Raw genomic sequence first — 17948 nt, 5'->3', positions numbered from 1 at the left:
TTCTCATGGACCAAAGGACCCCTCAAAGGTCCCCTCAACATGGGACATTCCATTCCCCAACCAGAGGGAGCCCGGTAACAGTGGTGAATGTATGTTTATCAGGTGCCTCCTATGTGCCCAACACAAGCCTAAGGAGAATAAGAAGGCCTCTCCCTTGAAGAGTGTACATGTTCTCAGGAACACAGGGACATGGGAAATGATCAGGACAGTGTGCAGTGGAAAAAGTTGAGTGCAACACTACTTTGGGCTGACCTTTGGGTTCATCAGATGAATTGGACCCTCTGATCAATCTCCTCATCAGTAAAATGGAACTAAAATTCTGACCCTCACAGGGTACCTCTGAGAATTAAATGAGAAAAACTATGTGAAAGTGTGGGCCACTAGGAAGCATCGAGTAAATCCTAGAGAATCCCAAATGTGCCCTTACAATTCTTCCCATGGGAGTGGGGGAAATGGGGAATATGAGTAACTGAGATATTTCTGGAACCCCCCTGCAGGTGATGAATTCCACACTGATGAGATTCAATGCAGAGATCGGGAGATTCCAAGTGAGCCCTGGATGAAGGAGGAGGTTTGATGACACAGTTATAGAGACCTACCATGGGTTCCATGCCCAAGTCAATGGGCAAAAATTTGAATTTTCATGCAGAAATATCCAGATTTGGATCCACCTACCGACTGGGTTGACTTAAGTTTTTCAGAACCTCTACTTCCTCATCTATACAATGGGAATAATGATAGACTCAAATCACAGAGTCATTGTAAGGATGAAAGTGTGTACCATTTATGAAAAAGCTGGGTGCCATGCTAAATTCCCCACACTTATAATAATTATGGACACACTCCAAATCTCTGCCTCGAGGGAACGGAAGCAGAAGATCCAAAAAGGCAGAGAAACACAGAGAAAATTGCCACCTATGAGAACAGAGTAAAAAGGTTTGCTTTGGAAAGACACAGGCTGAGAGATCAGGAAAGGTGACATAGTCATGAAGGGCTAAAAAAGATCCTCCAAATCCAGGAAGATTGGGAGAAGGTAGGGTTGCCAGATTAAATACAGGATGCCTCATTACATTTAAAGCTTAAACAACAGATACTCTTTGAATATAAAAATGCGGGATCCCTGGGTGGCTCAGAGGTTTGGCGCCTGCCTTCGCCCCAGGGCATGATCCTGGAGTCCCAGGATAAAGTGCCACATCAGGCTCCCTGCATGGAGCCTGCCTCTCTCTGTGTGTGTGTGTGTGTCTATCATGAATAAATAAATAAAATCTTAAAAAAATATAAAAATTTAAAAAATAAAAATAAAAATGCCTGAAATATTGCATGGGTCCTCACAAAATATTTCAGGGGATGTATGTATACTAAAAATGAAGTCATCATTTATCAGCAGTTCTAACTTAAATTTGCATCTATATTTAATTTGCTAAATATGGCAGCCTCTAAAAAAGGCTTCCATCTTGGGAAAGGCACATTTAAGACAAATCAGAGTAAGGTTTCTTTCTCATGACTTGTAATAAGCACATGAAGAGTCATGACCTGTCCCTTAAAGAAGCAAATAGGCTGGGCACCTGGGTAGCTCAGTCAGTTAAGCATCTACCTTTGGCTAAGGTCATAATCTCAGGGTCCTGGGATCGAGCCCCCGTGGGGCTCTCTGCTCCTCAGGGAGTCTGCTTCTCCCTCTTCCTCTATGTTCATGCTCTTTCTCTCTTGCTCTTGCGCTTGCGTTCTCCCTCTCTCTCTCTTTCAAATAAATAAAATATTCTTTTAAAAATCATCATAGGCTTAGAAATTGAGAGATTCCAGAGAGGTTAGGTGGCAGGAGGTAAAAAATATTGTGCTTTCAAAAAAGACTACAATAGCCAGACAATGACCAATGGTATAAACCATTATATAAGTTATAAGCATGAGGGGTGCCTGGGTGGCTCAGTCGGTTGAGCATCTGACTCTTAATTTTTGGTTCAGATCATGGTCTCGGGGTCATAAGATTGAGCCCTGCGTTGGGCTCCATGCTCAGCAGGGAGTCTGCTTGAGATTCTCTCCTTCTCCTTCTGCCTCTCCCCCCATTCTCTCTCTTTCTCAAATAAATAAATAAAATCTTAAAACAAGTATGTTATAGACATGAGAGAAAAAGTGACCCTTTAAAAAAATATATTTCTTTGGAAAATTTCAAACATACACAAAAGCAGAATAGTATCCTGAGTTCCCACATACTGATCACTCAACTTCACTGATTCACTGCCAGTGGTGTTTTCTCTATACCTGGCCCACTTCCCATACCCACTGGGTTATTTTGAACCCGACCTCAGCCACCATATCATTTCATTTTTAAATATTTCAGTATGTATTTCTAAAACAGAAATATTTTATTAAGCACAACCAAGTGTAATTATCACTCACATTCTAAAACCTTTATAATTGATGTATTAAATATTAGCCAGTGTTCAAATTCCCCTAATCATCTTATGAATTCCTTTCATGGTTTGTTCAAAATAGGATGCAAACCAGGCGCATACATTGCAGCTGGTTAAAACATATTTTTAGGTCTCTTGGATTCTGCTGGTCCTGCCCTTTCCCCCACCCACACCACCCAGGTAATTTGTTAAAGAAACCAGATAGTTTGTCCTGTAGAGTTTTTCTCCAATCTGGATTTTGTTGACTGCATCTCCAGAGGATCATTCCACATGTCCTTCTGCCCAGCTGTTTGTGATCTAGAGGCTCGCTAGATTTTGGTTCCATTATTTGGCAAAGTGACTTTGGCAGGAGGCACAGAACATCTGTTGGTCTCTCTTTCTATGTTGTCAATAGCCATTGATGATCACTGCCTGGATCTGTTGCTTCATTATGGGGGCCTGGGTTTGGTTTGGTTTGGTTCTTTTCCAGCTTTATTGACATACAGTCCTCTTAAAATATGTGTATTCCTGTGAAGCCATCATCACAATCAAGATAACATATCTATCACCTCCAAAAATTTCCTTGTACCCCTTTGTTAATCTTCCCTCTCACCCCCATCCCACTCCCTCCCAGCCCCAGGCAACCACCAGTCTGCTTTCTATAACTATTGCTTGATTTGCATTTTCTAGAATTTTATGTCAATGGAATAATACGGCACATTCCCTTTTTTGTTTGGCTTCTTTTACTCCACATAATTATTTTGAGATTCATCCTTGTCTGTTGCATGTGTCAGTAAATCATTCCTTTTCATTGCTGAGTAGTATTCCATTCATAGATGTATCATGATTTGTGATACATCTTTGTATCACTCATCTTTTGATGGACATTAGATCATTTTCAGTTTTGGGCTGTTACAGTAAACCTGCTGTAATGGTGATGTATGACTCTTAATCTAATTTCTCTTGGGTAAATATGTAGAAGTAGATTGAGTAGCTCATATGGTAGGTATATATTTAACTTTTAGAGAAAATTCGTTTTTTCCCCCAACAATTCCAAACAGGCTTTACCATGTTATATTCTCACCAGCAGAGTGCCAGTTGCCCCCCATTCTCATCAACACTTCATGTAGTCCATTGTTTTTACTTTAACCCCTCTAATTATCTATAGAGCTATCTTGCTGTGATTTTAATTTACCCATTCTTGATGACTAATGATCTTGAGCATCTTTTCGTGTGTTTATTTGTCATCTATATATTTTCCTTGTTGAAGTGTCTGTTCAAATCTTTTGTTCATCTGAGGCACCTGAGTAGCTCAGTCAGTTAAGCATCTGACTCTTTGGTCTCAGGACTTGATCTCATGGATCGTGGAATTGAGCCCTGCATCAAGCTCCTTGCCCAGTAGGGAGTCTGCTTGAAAGATTCTTTCCCTCTGCTCTTCCCCTTTCTCTCTCTCTCTCTCACTCTCTCTGTGTCTCTAAAAGTAAAATAGATGAATCTTCAAATCTTTTGCTCCTTTTCAATGGGTAATTTTTTTACTACTGAGTTTTGAGATTTTCTTATATATTCGGGATACAAATCCTTGTATCAGATATACAACTTGGAAATATTTTTTCCCAGTATATGATCTTTCGGTTATCTTGAATGTCCTTCAAAGAGCAGAAGTTTTACATTTCAAGGGAGTCCACTTCATCAAACTTTTCTTTTATACATTATGCTTCCATGGTTGTAGCTAAGAAATCTTTGCCTACCTAACCCAAAGGGATGACTGAGTTTTTTTTTCCTTAAGATTTTATTTATTTATTCATGAAAGACACAGAGAGGCAGAGACATAGGCAGAGGGAGAATCAGGCTCCCCAGGGGGAGCCTGATGCAGGACTCGATCCCAGGACCCCAAGATCATGACCTGAGCCAAAGGCAGATGCTCAGCCATTGAGCTACCTAGGTGCCCTGGGATGACTGAGTTTTAAAGCAGCCCTAACACGCAGAATTTGGGGGCTGCTCTATGGAACCTTCAGATGTGGGCTACAAAGAAGATCTGAATATTCCACAGTGCCTTGCCCCATGACACCTTCAGTCCTATACCACATCCCTCAGGCCTCAGTCAGAAACCCTCTCCCAGGGGGAAAGGAAAGCTCATAGTCTCTTTGCCAGCTCCTCACTTGATCAGCCTCTTCCCTAGGATAGGAGAGACACTTCCCAATCCAGGAACAGGAAAGAGTCAACCCTGTGTTAGCCAGGTAGTGCTGTGTGGTGATTGAGAATCCTTTCAATCCAAGCACTGGTGGCTAATACTTCAGTACAGTACTATTGTTTGTTGGTATTACAAATGTTGGCCAGAGACCCTAACTAATCCTTGTTCTACTCTTATGTTTTCAGACAGATATTGGGTTTATCTACCATTCTCCAGGTGGGTATCAGTTGTTGCAAATACATGTGCCTTCCGAGAAAAAGCAGGCCAGTTGTCCAAACATTTCAAAATCCCTGTATGTTCAGCATGAGGGAAGACTATTAGAGGCATGAATTATTTTCTGTATTTGATAATATTTATAATGATAACATCTTTCTCTTCAAAACTCAAGGCATCCCATTGGGTCAAATGCTAACCTTTTATGGCAGTCTTGGGTTGAATTTCTAGTTTTTGAGGCCTGTATTAGGAGACTGACATTTGAGTAGAGGTCTCCACTGTAACCATAATGTACAACCTGGCCATAACATACATACCAGGTTAAACCTGGAACTTAGTGTTGGGGAAAATGCTTGCATCTCTCATACCAGGGTAGTAACAACTGTAAGTTCCCAAGGATAGGGAAGAGGGAGTCTCTATTTCCTAAAGGCAGTGGCTGGCAGCCTGGTGAGTGCACTAGCTTTACTTACTGGTAGGAGTAACTCCCATTTTTCTCTGCTCCTGTATGGGAACCAGAATATATGAGACATATTTCCACACCCCTCTCCCACAGAAACAAAGACTGGTTTCAGGGAAGAAGAATGGAGACTAGAGGCTAGTCTCCCATGGGCCCTCTGCCCCTTCAGGTCACACACTCATGAGGAAATGGTTAGGCCTCTGCCAGCCGAATGAACCCAACAATGGTGTGAGAGGCTACCTGAAAGTCACCATCTGTGTCCTCGGTGTGGGAGACCAGGCTCTGGTGAGGCTGCCCCCCATGCCCCAGCAGCATTCTCTACTGTGGCTGCTTCCATAGGGCACCCCAAGGCCCCCAGAGTGGCCACTGATCTTCACATGCTTTTATTTGCCTGCTGTGTCACTTGAGCATTGTCTATCCCTCCCCCATATGGAGTGGAAGGTCAGGAAAGCCAAATCTGGTGGCCATGGTCATGACTATCGTATGACTCTACCCTGTCAGGTCTCTGGTCTCTGCAGGTAGATCAAAAGCCACCCTATGCAGCTGATGACACCACTACTAAGATCTTCAAGTCAACGGTGGTCCCGATCAACATGGCCTACTTACAGTTCTTCATCTACTGTGCAGAGGATCTTCATCTGAGTAGAGTCAGGGTGGCAGGGTGGGAGTCGACCCTGAGGTTCCCTACACAGAGGCACCCTGGATTCTCATGGGGCTTCCCTATTCCATTTGGATGCTAACCTAAGATTTGGGGTGGGGGGATAGGACAAGACCGAAACCCAACAATATTTGTCTCATGAAGACCCCATAGATACTCCTTAAGATGGGTCATTTGCCCCTGACCTGTTTGTGATACCCAGATGCAGACCCACAGTTCCCTATGCCAGTGCCCACCCTGGCTGCCATTATATGCCATGACATATCACAGCACATAGAGGTAGAGTGGCAATGAGCGCGGTCTGCACAGGGGGCACCACTCCACGTGATGGCGAGGGTTATAAGTTGTTCGGTCACCTCTCCATTTCCTCCCCTTAAAAAAAAAAATGCAGCCATCTCAAAAATCTTGTAACTTCTTGTTCACAGAGAAACAGTACTTAGTAAGTCCTATGTTGGAAGTGGAACTAATTGGGGAAAAGGTAAGTGTGGAAAGGGTCTAATGTTTAGGGAAACTGTCACCTAGGTAGTGTGTGGGGAAAGATGGAGTTGGTGGGAAGGACCCCAGGATTTGGATCTCAGTTCCTCCATCAGTGGGCTGTGACCCCACTGGGCCAGGAACTCTGTGAAGGCAGAGGCCATGGTTTAGTCACCCTGTCTCCCAGAGCTGTGAACAGTGCCCTTCATGGAGGAGATGCCCATTGAAAGCCTAATGTACACAAAGGGCACAAATGAGTGAATGAGTGAATGAAACACATGCCCATACACAACACTGAAACTGTCCCTGTCTTCTTCGGGCCTGAGTTTCTTCATCTATAAATTGAAGGTTCTTGGGCAAGAGACTGGCTGACATTCCATGATCCTTTGTGAATAGAGAGCAGCATTTTTCCAAAGTGTGCTAATGGATGTTATGTGCAAAAAACCCCAAAAGGATCCTATGTTCAAATTTGGGGAATGCTGAGTTAAAGTTAAGTAGGTTTGTCTCGAATTCATAAACCATCATTTCTAACATGTTCTACCTACTAGAACTATCATTAAATCCAGCATATACATAAAGGGAGGGAGATGAGTGTCTACCTTTCAAAGGAAGGGGTGTACCAAAGGATTTGTGGAAATATTTTAAAACCACCACACTGAATGTGGTTTGGGCACTCCAAATTTATGTGAGATGTTCTCGGGTGATAGGTGACACACAATTTTCAAAGATTTTAATATCTCTGTGGTTTTCTTAGTATGTATTTAAAAAGTTTAACCCGTCCAACCAACCTTGATTTCACTGACATGATTGCCTAGAATAGAGCCAGGTTTAAAAATGAAGTCAAGTAATGCTTTGGAAAAGGGTATGCCATTATGTACTACCATAGTCACCATGGTTTTCGCTCACTTTTCTATTGGGATCATAGTGTTTAACAAAATCTATGTGTATGCACTCATATAATAAAGTTAGTAACTCCATGACTATTTAAAAATAAAGTCAATTTAAAGATGATTTAAAAAAAATAAAGATGATTTAAAGATAAATAATAGGGAATCGATCTAGGCAGATATATAAAGGACTGAAGTTATAGTTGAGGAGTTATCAAAATGTCATTAGACCATTCCCATGATCAGCCCTATGGCAGGGACAGTGTCCATCTGTGGGCTGGGCTGAAAAAGCTGGAAGGTGAGATCAGTGGAGGGAGGACAGGACAGGCTGGCACTGACACTGCTTTGCTATGTTCCTAGCTCAAGACAAATGTGCTGAGCCAAACCGAGAACCCAATATGGAACCAGATCCTGACCTTCCAAATTCAGGTATTGCTGTTCCATCTTTTTTTTTTTTTTTTTTTTTTTTTTTGAGAGAGAGAGAGAGATTGAGCAGAGGGGACCAGGCAGAGGGAGAAAGAAAATCCCAAGCAGGCTCCACACTCAGTGTGGAGCTCAGAGCCCAACACAGGGCTTATTCTTACAACCCTGAGATCATGACCCAAGCTGCAATTAAGAGTCGGATGCTTAACCGACTGAACCACCCAGGCCCCCCAAGCTGTTCCATCTTGACCACTCCCCTCCTCCTGCTCCACAAACGGAAGGCAAGTTTGAGTGTGTAGGGGTATAGATGGAAGGTAAGGGTCAAGAAGCATGGGGTGGGAATGGGGGTGGGGGTGGGGGTGGGACCTGCCTGATGGGAAACATGAGAAAGCCCAGGACATATTATAGAAAACTTAATTTATTTGTCTAGTACTAACAAATTAGTGGGCCGTGCAACTGAACTTTCCAGAAAACTTAAATATGCCCTTTCACCTACATTACAAAACAAAACCCAAAACATCACTTCAAATCTAAATTGTATTATGCATTTTATCTTCTAGGCAAAGTGCCCTGAAGATAATTATAGCTCTTTGTTAATGGCCTAGAGGTACTGTGGGAACATAGTATATGGGCTACATGTAGTATAGGCTAGTTGTTCCAGCATTAAATGGCTCCAAGGTGCTCTTCTCTGTGGGATTCTATATTCTGATTTGTATAGCTTTTCAGTCCTCAGTTACCCATCAGTAGTGTGGATGCCAGTTCTCTTAAAGCCCTGGGAGAACCTTGATTGCCTTTTGACTCCATGCCAGACTTCTGAGAACTGCATGTAGAATGACAGTACACAATTCTGAGAGATAGCTTGAGCACTGTCATTAAGTATGAGTGCATAGAACTTTGTGTGGCTTCTATTTGGCTACACAGAGAGCATTTCACTTTTCTTATACCTTACATCTATGTGACTTAAAATCGGTTCATGAGCTCCCTTCTACCCTCCTGGGACCCACTTCCTTGCTCCTTTTTTTTTTTTTTTTTTTAAGATTTTATTTATTTAATCACGAAAGACACAGAAAGAGAGAGAGAGGCAGAGACACAGGCAGAGGGAGAAGCAGGCTCCATGCAGGGAGTCTGACGTGGGACTCGATCCTGGGATCCCAGAGTCACGCCCTGGGCTGAAGGCGGCGCTAAACCGCTGAGCCACCTGGGCTGTCCTTCCTTGCTTCTCCTAGAAGCTTCCCTAAGCCTGCCTCCTGGTGAGGCATCATCTTTTTTTCTTTTTAGAAGACTTTATTTATTTATTCATGATAGACACACTCAGAGAGAGAGAGAGAGGCAGAAACACAGGCAGAGGGAGGAGCAGGCTCTATGCAGGGAGTCTGACTGATGTGGGACTCGATCCTGGGATTCCAAGATCCTGCCCTGGGCGGAAGGCAGGCGCTTAAACCACTGAGCCACCCACGCTACCCGAGGCATCATCTTAAACCATTCTTCATAATTTCCACTTTCCTGGGTGATTTTGTAGACTCTTAAAGTAGGAAGAGATTTTAAAGGGAGTCTAATTTATCCTCCACCTTTGATCCCTTCCACTTGTCTCTGGCTGTGATGCAGCTCATGGCCGAGATCCTCAGATACTCTTGTGGATGCTCAGAGCCTTGGAAGTCTTCCATCATGTTCAGCTGCCTCTAGGCTCAGAAAACAGGGGCACAAGCTGGGCCCTCTTTCATCTCTGAAAGGGGCCTTCCAACGTTTAAAGATGTCCAAACACTCCTTGGACCCTCACCCATTTCCCACATAACACAGTCTCCTAAGGCTAGAACCATTTGGATGCAGGCCTGATTGTCACTAGCCCTGTGGAAATGTAGCAGACAGATGTGACCCTCACTCTGAATGGCAGGATGACCACAGAGGCAGTAGCATCACCAGCCCATCAGGGCCCAGCAAGGCAGCCTGAAGAGGAAGCTCTGCTAAACATGAGTGTTTGCCAGTTTACAGTTTACTGCTACAAGACAGGAGGGCAGTTAAGACCAGGAATTGAGAAAGGGGAAGAAAATTCTCAACAGGATGGATGAAAATATGGTTTAGCCATGAATTCAAATTTGGAGGATTTATAATATTGGAAGACCTGGATGCTTTACAGTGCCCATCTTTCCACTTCTAGGGGATCTTGTCTCATTTCTTCTTAATCACTTGCTCAACTAGAAAGCCCTTTCCCTATTCTGCTCTGGCCCCCAGCTCCCTGGCAAGGGGAGAATGGCCAAATGGAATGGAGAATGGGAAGGACTAGCCATGACTCAGGAAGTGCTATGAGGGGAAGAGGCCCCAACTGAGAGGATTTGGGTGCCACTCAGGCCTCAACACCAGCAGCTTGTTTTATACATGGATTGGTTTTTGTTTTCATAATTGAGGGGACCCTGTGGCAGAGTGGAGATAAGAATCAAAAGCTTGGGTTCCAATCCTGACTGCACCTCTTACTGTGTGAAGCAAGTCCCTCTGCCTCTCTGGGCCTTGCTCCCCATCTATAAATAGGGACCATCACACCCCTCACCGGGTTGTGGCAGAGTCATTAGGAGCTCTAAACCTGCTCCAGCCCCTGCATATAACATGAGAACTTCAAGAACTCAGTTTCTCTATGCCTCAGTTTTCCTGTCTAGAAATGGGAATAACAGTACCTGGTTTGTGGGGTTTTGGGAGAAGTCACTCATGTGATCATGAAGATCATTCAGCACAGGCCAGGAGATGATGGAAACCCTTCCCACAACAGCATCTACTATTATTTGCTCTTGGGGGAGATAAATATCCTGCTGTTTAAAATTTAACTGCTAACCATGAAGAAGACATTTTAGGCCACAACCTCTGTGCAAGATGGTTGGTGAACATGTGTTCAGACCGTGAAGGGTTGTGGGAGGACTGCAGTATCAAACCCATTGTTAGAATGTACCCAAGTCTCCATCTTGAAGCTTATGCAATTAGGGGACCATTTTAAGAATAAGAATACAAAGCGACCAGGGGACAAAGTCCTAGGCCTCTCCCAGGGCCTCCCCAGGGGCCCATGCAAGCGGGCAGGCCCACAGCCACAAGCCAATAGCTCCCATCTTGGCCATGGTGACTGGGCTTACTGGTGACTGAGCCAAGCCTTGGACCCAGACCCAGCACTTCCCAGCTGCACTAAGTCTCCGTGAGGACCAGACCCTCCGAGCATGCACCCACAGAAGCTCTGCTCTCCCCTTGCAGCTGCCCTGCCTCTCCAGCTACATCAAGTTCAGAATCTTGGACTGGTGAGCCAGGGGTGGAGGCTGAAAAACATTCAGGGGAGGAGAAAATCAGAGCTGGGCCAGTGGCTCAGCCTGCAGAATGTTTCTCTCCAGCCCCAAAAACAGTTGCCGGGATGAGATTGGGACTGTCAGCCTGTTCCTCAACCAGATCTCATCCACCGGAGCAGAAATAGAAGGCAAGCAATCCCCCTCTCACCACCACCCCACACCCCTGACCTCCCACCCCAGGCCCTGCCTCCTGCCCCTCTCCTACCTGGCCCCCACCGGCCTCACCCTCTCTTTTTGCAGGACCTTACTCCGGCTTCCTACCTTCTTTTGGACCCAGCTTCCTGATTCTACGTGGGGGTAAAAAGGCTCCTTTCAGGATCCAGGAAGAAGGCACTGTAAGCTTCTCATGCAGCTCTAGGGAACAGTGGGGGTAAAACCAGCATATGGAAGGCGCTGGGGCCCGGGAGGTACCAGGGGGAGGGCCCGGCCCTGGTCTCCGTCCACCACGCTGGTAGAGGACACGTAACCGTGTGTAGATGGCTGTGCGTATATGGGATGTGTCTTGTGGCGGGAGAGAGAAGCAGATGGAGAGCATTCTCCGGGCATTCTCTGAGGAAGAGGCATTGAGACGAAATGTCAGGGAAGATTTCCAGCAGGTGGAAAGGACAAGGACCTACGGGACAAAAACAGCGTAGGTACATGTGGAACGTATCAGGCTGTTAAATAGACTGATGATAAATGCCAGGAAGCCAACTCTAATTGGCTTAAAAGATTGGCACAGGGTTGGGAAGAACTCTGAGTGAGCATGAGTGCAGGCACCAAGACCTCAATGCGGGGCACCTGGGTGGCTCAGTGGCTGAGCATCTGCCCTGGGCTCAGGTTGTGATGGGGGTCCTGGGTTCGAGTCTAGCAGGGAGCCTGCTTCTCCCTCTGCCTATGTCTCTGTCTCTCTCTGTGTGTCTCTCAGGAATAAATACACAACATCTAAAAACAAAAAAACAAAAAAAGGACCCCAGTGCCATTAAGAGGCTCATTGACTCCGTCTCTCAGCTCTGGGGCTCCACAACCTGGGCTTCTTTCCTACCCCGTCCGGCCTCCCTGCAGAGGCGACCACCAGGCGAGGGAAGAGCAGGGGAGGATTCTAATTGGCCGCCGTAGGCCATGTGTGCTCCCCTTGGGCCAATCACTGTTGCCAGGGAGGCAGGGCGTGCCCTGATTGGCCAGGCTGGGAGCGCAAACACGGGCCTAATCACGGCCTCCTCCAAGCAGAAAGCGTTTGTTTGCGGGGATCAGGTACTTTGAGTCGACAGGTGGGTAGAACGCGCGAAGAGGAGCAGGCCTCGGGGTAGAGAAGAGGGGTCCAGCCCCAGAGGTATCTGGGCACAGCCATGTCTGGGGCGTCTGGAATTGCGCCCCAGGATTGTGGTCAGCCCTGGGCAGCAAGTTACTAGACAACGCTCTCTGCTGCAGAGGTGTCAGGGGAGATTTATCTTCTCTTTTTCCCTCATTCCTTTTCTCACCGATTTCCTCCCTCTTACACTAGAATATTTCCAGCTCCGTTAAGGATGGTTTAGCGTATCGAGGCCGAGTCTTCCTCGAGTTGTTCACCCATGTCGCGTCCCATCAAGAGTTTAAGAGGGATCTCTCCTCTCAAGTGACCAGTGTAGAGGTAACTACTGGAAAGGTAACCCAGGAAGGAAGAGTCCCCCTGCCCACCCCAGACCTACTGCGGGGCCTGTTTCTCACATGGCAGAGGCCTCAGCCTCAACCCGAATGAGTTGATGGGTGCCTGAGGATGTTTGGTCAGTCCACCTGAGTCTTTACTAAGCCCCTCTGAGGACTTCATGCTGTGCCAGATCCCAGGTGGTCAGATAAGGTTTTGGTTTAAGATAAGGTTTTGGTTTAAGAAATATGTGATCTAGTTAAGGAGAAATGATTTTTTTTTTTAAGATTTTATTTATTTATTCATGAGAGACAGAGACACAGAGGGACAAGCAGGCTCCATACATGGAGCCGGATGTGGGACTGGATCCTGGGTCTCCAGGATCATGCCCTGGGCTGAAGGCAGGCGCCAAACCTCTGAGCCATCCGGGCTCCCCGAGAAATGATCTTCTAAGGAGTTTTTCTTCTTCCTGAAGGCTGGGGAAGACCACTGATGCAGGAAGGGGCAGGAGGAGCAGTGTTAAGAATAGCCATCCACTTATTTTTTATTTTTTTATATATTTTTTATTTTTATTTTTTTCCACTTATTTTTTATTTATTTTTATTTTTTAAAAAAAATTTTTTTAAATATTTTTTTATTTATTTATGATAGTCACAGAGAGAGAGAGAGAGAGGGGCAGAGACACAGGCAGAGGAAGAAGGCAGGCTCCATGCACCGGGAGCCTGATGTGGGATTCGATCCGGGGTCTCCAGGATCGCCCCTGGGCCAAAGGCCGGCGCCAAACCGCTGCGCCACCCAGGGATCCCTCCACTTATTTTTTAAATGGGAATACAGTCACAGAGAAGGAGAGCCAGAGAGGAGGGGGCAGGTTCCAGAGAGCCTTTGGAAACAATACAGAGCCACAGACCAAAAAGACATAAAAGAAATGGGGGGCACCTGGATCACTCAGTCTGTAAAGCGTCTGCCTTCGGCTCAGGTCATGATCCCAGGGTCCTGGGACTGAGCCCTGCGTTGGGTTCCCTGCTCAACAGGGAAATCTGCTTCTCCCTCTGTGCCCCTCCCTCTGCTCTGCTCTCCCTCTCATGCACGCGCACACGCTCAAATAAATAAATAAACCTTAAAAAAAAAAAAAAAAAAAAGCAGAAATGAGGCTAACTCCCCTAAGCTGATGCCCATCTTCTGCCTCAGGTAGCAAGGTGGCTAGGAGTGGTATCCATGCTGCACTAAGGAGGGGGGATGATGAATCCCACCTTTGACATATGCTTGTGAGACATCTATGCAGACCAGTACTCAAGGCTGTTAGCACACCAGAATCTGACCATGGGGTTGTGGAGGAAGTGCCTGGGAGGGGGAGGCAGGTGAAAGGGTGCCACACCAAAGGCAGGTAGAGGAGGAGTGGCTTGTGGAAGAGACCGGGAGGAGTCTGCAAAGAGGAGCATTGAGGCAGCCCCCAAAGGGGAGAGTTGCCAGATGTGATGGAGAAGTTGCAGACTGCATAGAGGCAAGTGCATAGAAACTTGGCTGCAAAGTGGGAAGAGACATAAATCCAATGGGAACTAAACAAAGGCTCAGAGGGAAAGAGGAAGGCTATTTTTTATGACAGGGCAGACCTGAGCTAGTGAACAGACAGGGACAGTGCAAGAGGAGGGGAGGGGTTGGCCATAGAAATGAGAGCTACTGACATGGGAGATGGCGGCCCTCCAGCAGATAGGAGGCATGGTGGGAGGAGGCGGCTGAGAAGGGCCCAGAGCAGAGGGATGGTGTGTGTGCCACCTTCACCACACCCCTGCCACACTCATCTTATCAGGGGAGGGCGTTGAGGCAAGAAGGAGAGGGATGAGGTAGCCCAAGTCAGAGCCCAGCCTGACACTCCAGGAGGGCCTCCAGGAGAAAAGCCTCCTTTTCAGGAAGCTGGCTGGGAGGAAGGGACCAAGTGCTAGAGGTCCTGGGAAGAACTGCCCTTGAGTAGGAGTCAAGGGAGGACTTTGAGGGGGCACGGGTTCAAAGATGATCCAGCTCACCCTAAAGAGAAGCAAAGATGGCTTTTGAAAGAAACAGAGCACTACATCTTTGCCTCCCTACCTGTCTCTATATCCTTGTTCATCCCTTGGTTTATGTACTGGGGACGTGGGGTTTATTGTTTTAGAGGCATCAGAACCGCATGAAGTATGGGCTGTGCGTCATCTTCCTTTCGTGCACCATGATGCCCGACTTTAAGGACCTGATCCAATTCGAGGTCAGCATTGGCCACTATGGAAACAAGATGGACCTGAGTTACAAGCCTCTCGTCTCAACCACGCAGTGCAGCCCAGTGATATATGATGGTAATAGATCCAGCCCAAGAGTAGACAGCATCCGCCGCATGCCATGCTCTGTGCTTGGCCTTTTAAGGGTATTAGCTCATGGAAATTCAAGGCATTGTTAACCCACATGCCTCACATGAGGAAAATGAGCTTCAGGGAGGTGAAGTCACCGGCCAAACATTGCACAGCTAGTGTGGGTGGTGAGCCCACGACAAGAGTTGAAAGTAGGCATTCACTCTCAAGTTCTTCTCTGTGCTCCATTCCACACTACAACTTCCCCAACACCATCTTTTCCCTACTATGAACCACCCCTGATTCATCCATGCCACCGTCTTCTGTTACTCCTCTGTCCACCTTCTATCCATCCATTAATCTATTCATCCACCCTTTCTTCCATTTGACTCCTACCCATCTACTGACCCAAACACTTAACCAACCTCCCACCAATCCATTCATCCCTTAATCCAATATATACTTATTAAACACCCATACCAGGTTCTATAGAGTAGCATTTCTCAAAACATAGTTCCTGGGCCTGGCATCAGCATCACCTGGGAACTTCTATAAATGCAGATTCTAGGGGTGCCTGGCTGGCCCAGTTGGTTGAGCATTTGACTTTTGATTTTGGCTTAGGTCTTGAAATATCTTGAAATATAATTCACACGCCATACAATTCATACAATTCATATAATTCATCCATGTAAAGTGTGCAATTCAGTAGTTTTTAGTGTATTCACAGAATTGGGCAACCGTCACCATGGTCAATTCTAGAACATTTTTAACACTCAAAAAAAAAAACACACCACTATATCCACTTGAAATCACTATTTCTCCCCTGCATCCTCAGCTTTAGGCAACTATTTATTAATCTATCTTCTGTTTCTATGGAGTTTTCTATTGTGGATATTTTTTCATATACATGGATTCACAATATGTGGTCCTTGGTGTCTGGCTTCTGTCACTTAGCATAATATTCTACTACTTTTTAAATTATAAAATATATGCAAAAAATATATGTGTATATACAACTTAAAGATGAATAAAGTGAGTACTCCAGAACTCACCACCCAGATTAAAAAGTAGAAGATTGTCAGCATCTTAGAAGTTCCCTGTATGCTCTTCCCAGACTCTACCCAAGAAATAACCACAATCTTGATCATGACAGTAATCACTCCCTTGCTTTACTTTTCAGTTTTTACCACCTCTGTATGCAACCCTAAACAGCATACTATTTTTTGCATTTTATACAAATGGAACTTTCCAGTCTGTACTCATCTGTTTTCCATCTTTTGCTCAATATTAGTTTTTTTATGTTGGCATATATAGCTGAAGTTCACTTTCACTTCTGAATGTATTCTACTTTATGATTATAGCACCAATTATGTGGTATATGTAGATACTTGGGAACTATCTTTTTCTCCTACTATAATAATTGTGTTACAAACATTCCTGTACATGTCTCCCAGTCTCAAATGCAAGACTTCCTCTAAATTATATACCCTGGAGTGAAAGAGAAATTCAAAGCAAAAGAAATTATACCAAATTACACTCTCATCAGCTTGATATGAGAATTTCTATTGCTCTGCGTTCTCACCAGTACTTGATGTTGCCCAGCTTTTTAATTTTTGCCACTGGTGGATGTAAGATGGTATCTTATAAGATCTTGATTTGCATTGTCCTGATTATAAATAGAGGTTGGGCATCTTTTCATATGTTTACAAACATTTGTTTTTTTCTCATCTGTAAAAAGCCTATTGGTATCTTTATCCATTATTTTACTTGGCTTTTTCTTATTGGCTTGTACATTACTTTTTCTAGGAATGATCTTTTGTCAGATGGGTGTATTGTAAATACCTTCCCAAAGTTTGGGGTTTTCATCTTTGTCTTACTGACAACTTTTAATTTTTCTTATTGAGGTTTTATTTGCAAACAATAAAATGTACATATTTTAAGTATACAAGTTGATGAATTTGGGCAGATACAGATACCCATATAACCACCATGGGAAGAAAGTTCCATCACCCCAGAGAGCTGCCATATGCCCCTTTTCATTCAATCTCCCCAACCCTTGACTGACCCCAATGCTGGGGTCAGTCATTGTTGTGCTGTTTTTCACTATAGATTTGTTTTTCTTTTCCTACAACTTCATGCAAATGAAATCAGACATGTGGTTCTTTCTTTTTCTATGGCTTCTTTGGCTCAGCATAGTGTTTTAGGAATTCATCCATGTTGTTTCATGGATTAAGTGTTTTATTCTTTTTTATTTCTGATAGTACTTCACTATGGGAATATGACAGTTTATTTATCCATCCTCTTATTCATGGACATTTAGATTGATTCAACTTTCAGAGTATTATGAATATACCTGCTGTGAACCTTCTTGTACAAGTCTCTCTATGGACATATGCTTGCATTTCTCTTGGGTACCTACATAGGAATGGAATTTGGATTTTAAAGGAAATAACTAACAATCTTCCAAAGTGTTTGTACCATTGTACACACCCCCACAGCACTGTTTGAGAGTAGTACTTGCCCCACATCCTTGCCAAATTTCGTATTGTTGATTTTTTTCATTTGAGTCATTCTACTGGGTATGATGTTGTCCATAATTATAACTTTAATTTCCATTTTTCTAATCAGTAGTAATACTGAGCCTCTTTTCATGCTCACATATATTTCTGTAGTGAAGGCACTGTTCAAGTTTTTTGCCAGTCTTTCAATGGGTTGTTTGTCCTTTTATACGGCGTTCCAGCTCTTTTATATTTTGGATACAAGTCCTTTGTCAGATCTGTTTTGCTAATTTTTTCCATTCTATGGCTTGGCTTTTCAAATTCCAAGCAGTGTCTTTTGAAGATCAGAAGTTTCTCATTTTGATGAAGCAAATAAATTCTAATTTTGAGGGGTGCCTGGCTAGCTCAGTTGCAAGACCACATGACTCTTGATCTTGGGATGGTGAGTCTGAGCCTCATGTTAGGTGTAGAGATTACTTTAAAATTAATTAATTCTAATTTTGATTAAATCAAATTTGTTATATT

The 17948-nt window shown here is 44.5% G+C and overlaps 1 protein-coding gene across 1 annotated transcript in view; it reads left to right on the top strand.

Moving 5' to 3' along the window:
* FER1L5 (fer-1 like family member 5) overlaps window positions 1-17948 on the top strand; it is a 62132-nt gene that overhangs the window by 16060 nt on the left and 28124 nt on the right. Inside the window, exons 10-19 of the mRNA XM_041755682.1 lie at window positions 4764-4794; window positions 5418-5533; window positions 5767-5890; window positions 6332-6384; window positions 7628-7696; window positions 10919-10962; window positions 11053-11135; window positions 11248-11342; window positions 12491-12616; window positions 14757-14934. Coding sequence (XP_041611616.1) covers window positions 4764-4794; window positions 5418-5533; window positions 5767-5890; window positions 6332-6384; window positions 7628-7696; window positions 10919-10962; window positions 11053-11135; window positions 11248-11342; window positions 12491-12616; window positions 14757-14934 — 919 coding nt within the window. The remainder of the gene's footprint in view (window positions 1-4763; window positions 4795-5417; window positions 5534-5766; window positions 5891-6331; window positions 6385-7627; window positions 7697-10918; window positions 10963-11052; window positions 11136-11247; window positions 11343-12490; window positions 12617-14756; window positions 14935-17948) is intronic.

The sequence above is a fragment of the Vulpes lagopus genome, chromosome 5 (assembly GCF_018345385.1).
Source record: "Vulpes lagopus strain Blue_001 chromosome 5, ASM1834538v1, whole genome shotgun sequence".
Classification (NCBI taxonomy): domain Eukaryota; kingdom Metazoa; phylum Chordata; class Mammalia; order Carnivora; family Canidae; genus Vulpes; species Vulpes lagopus.
This window is presented reverse-complemented; position numbering and strand designations above follow the sequence as displayed.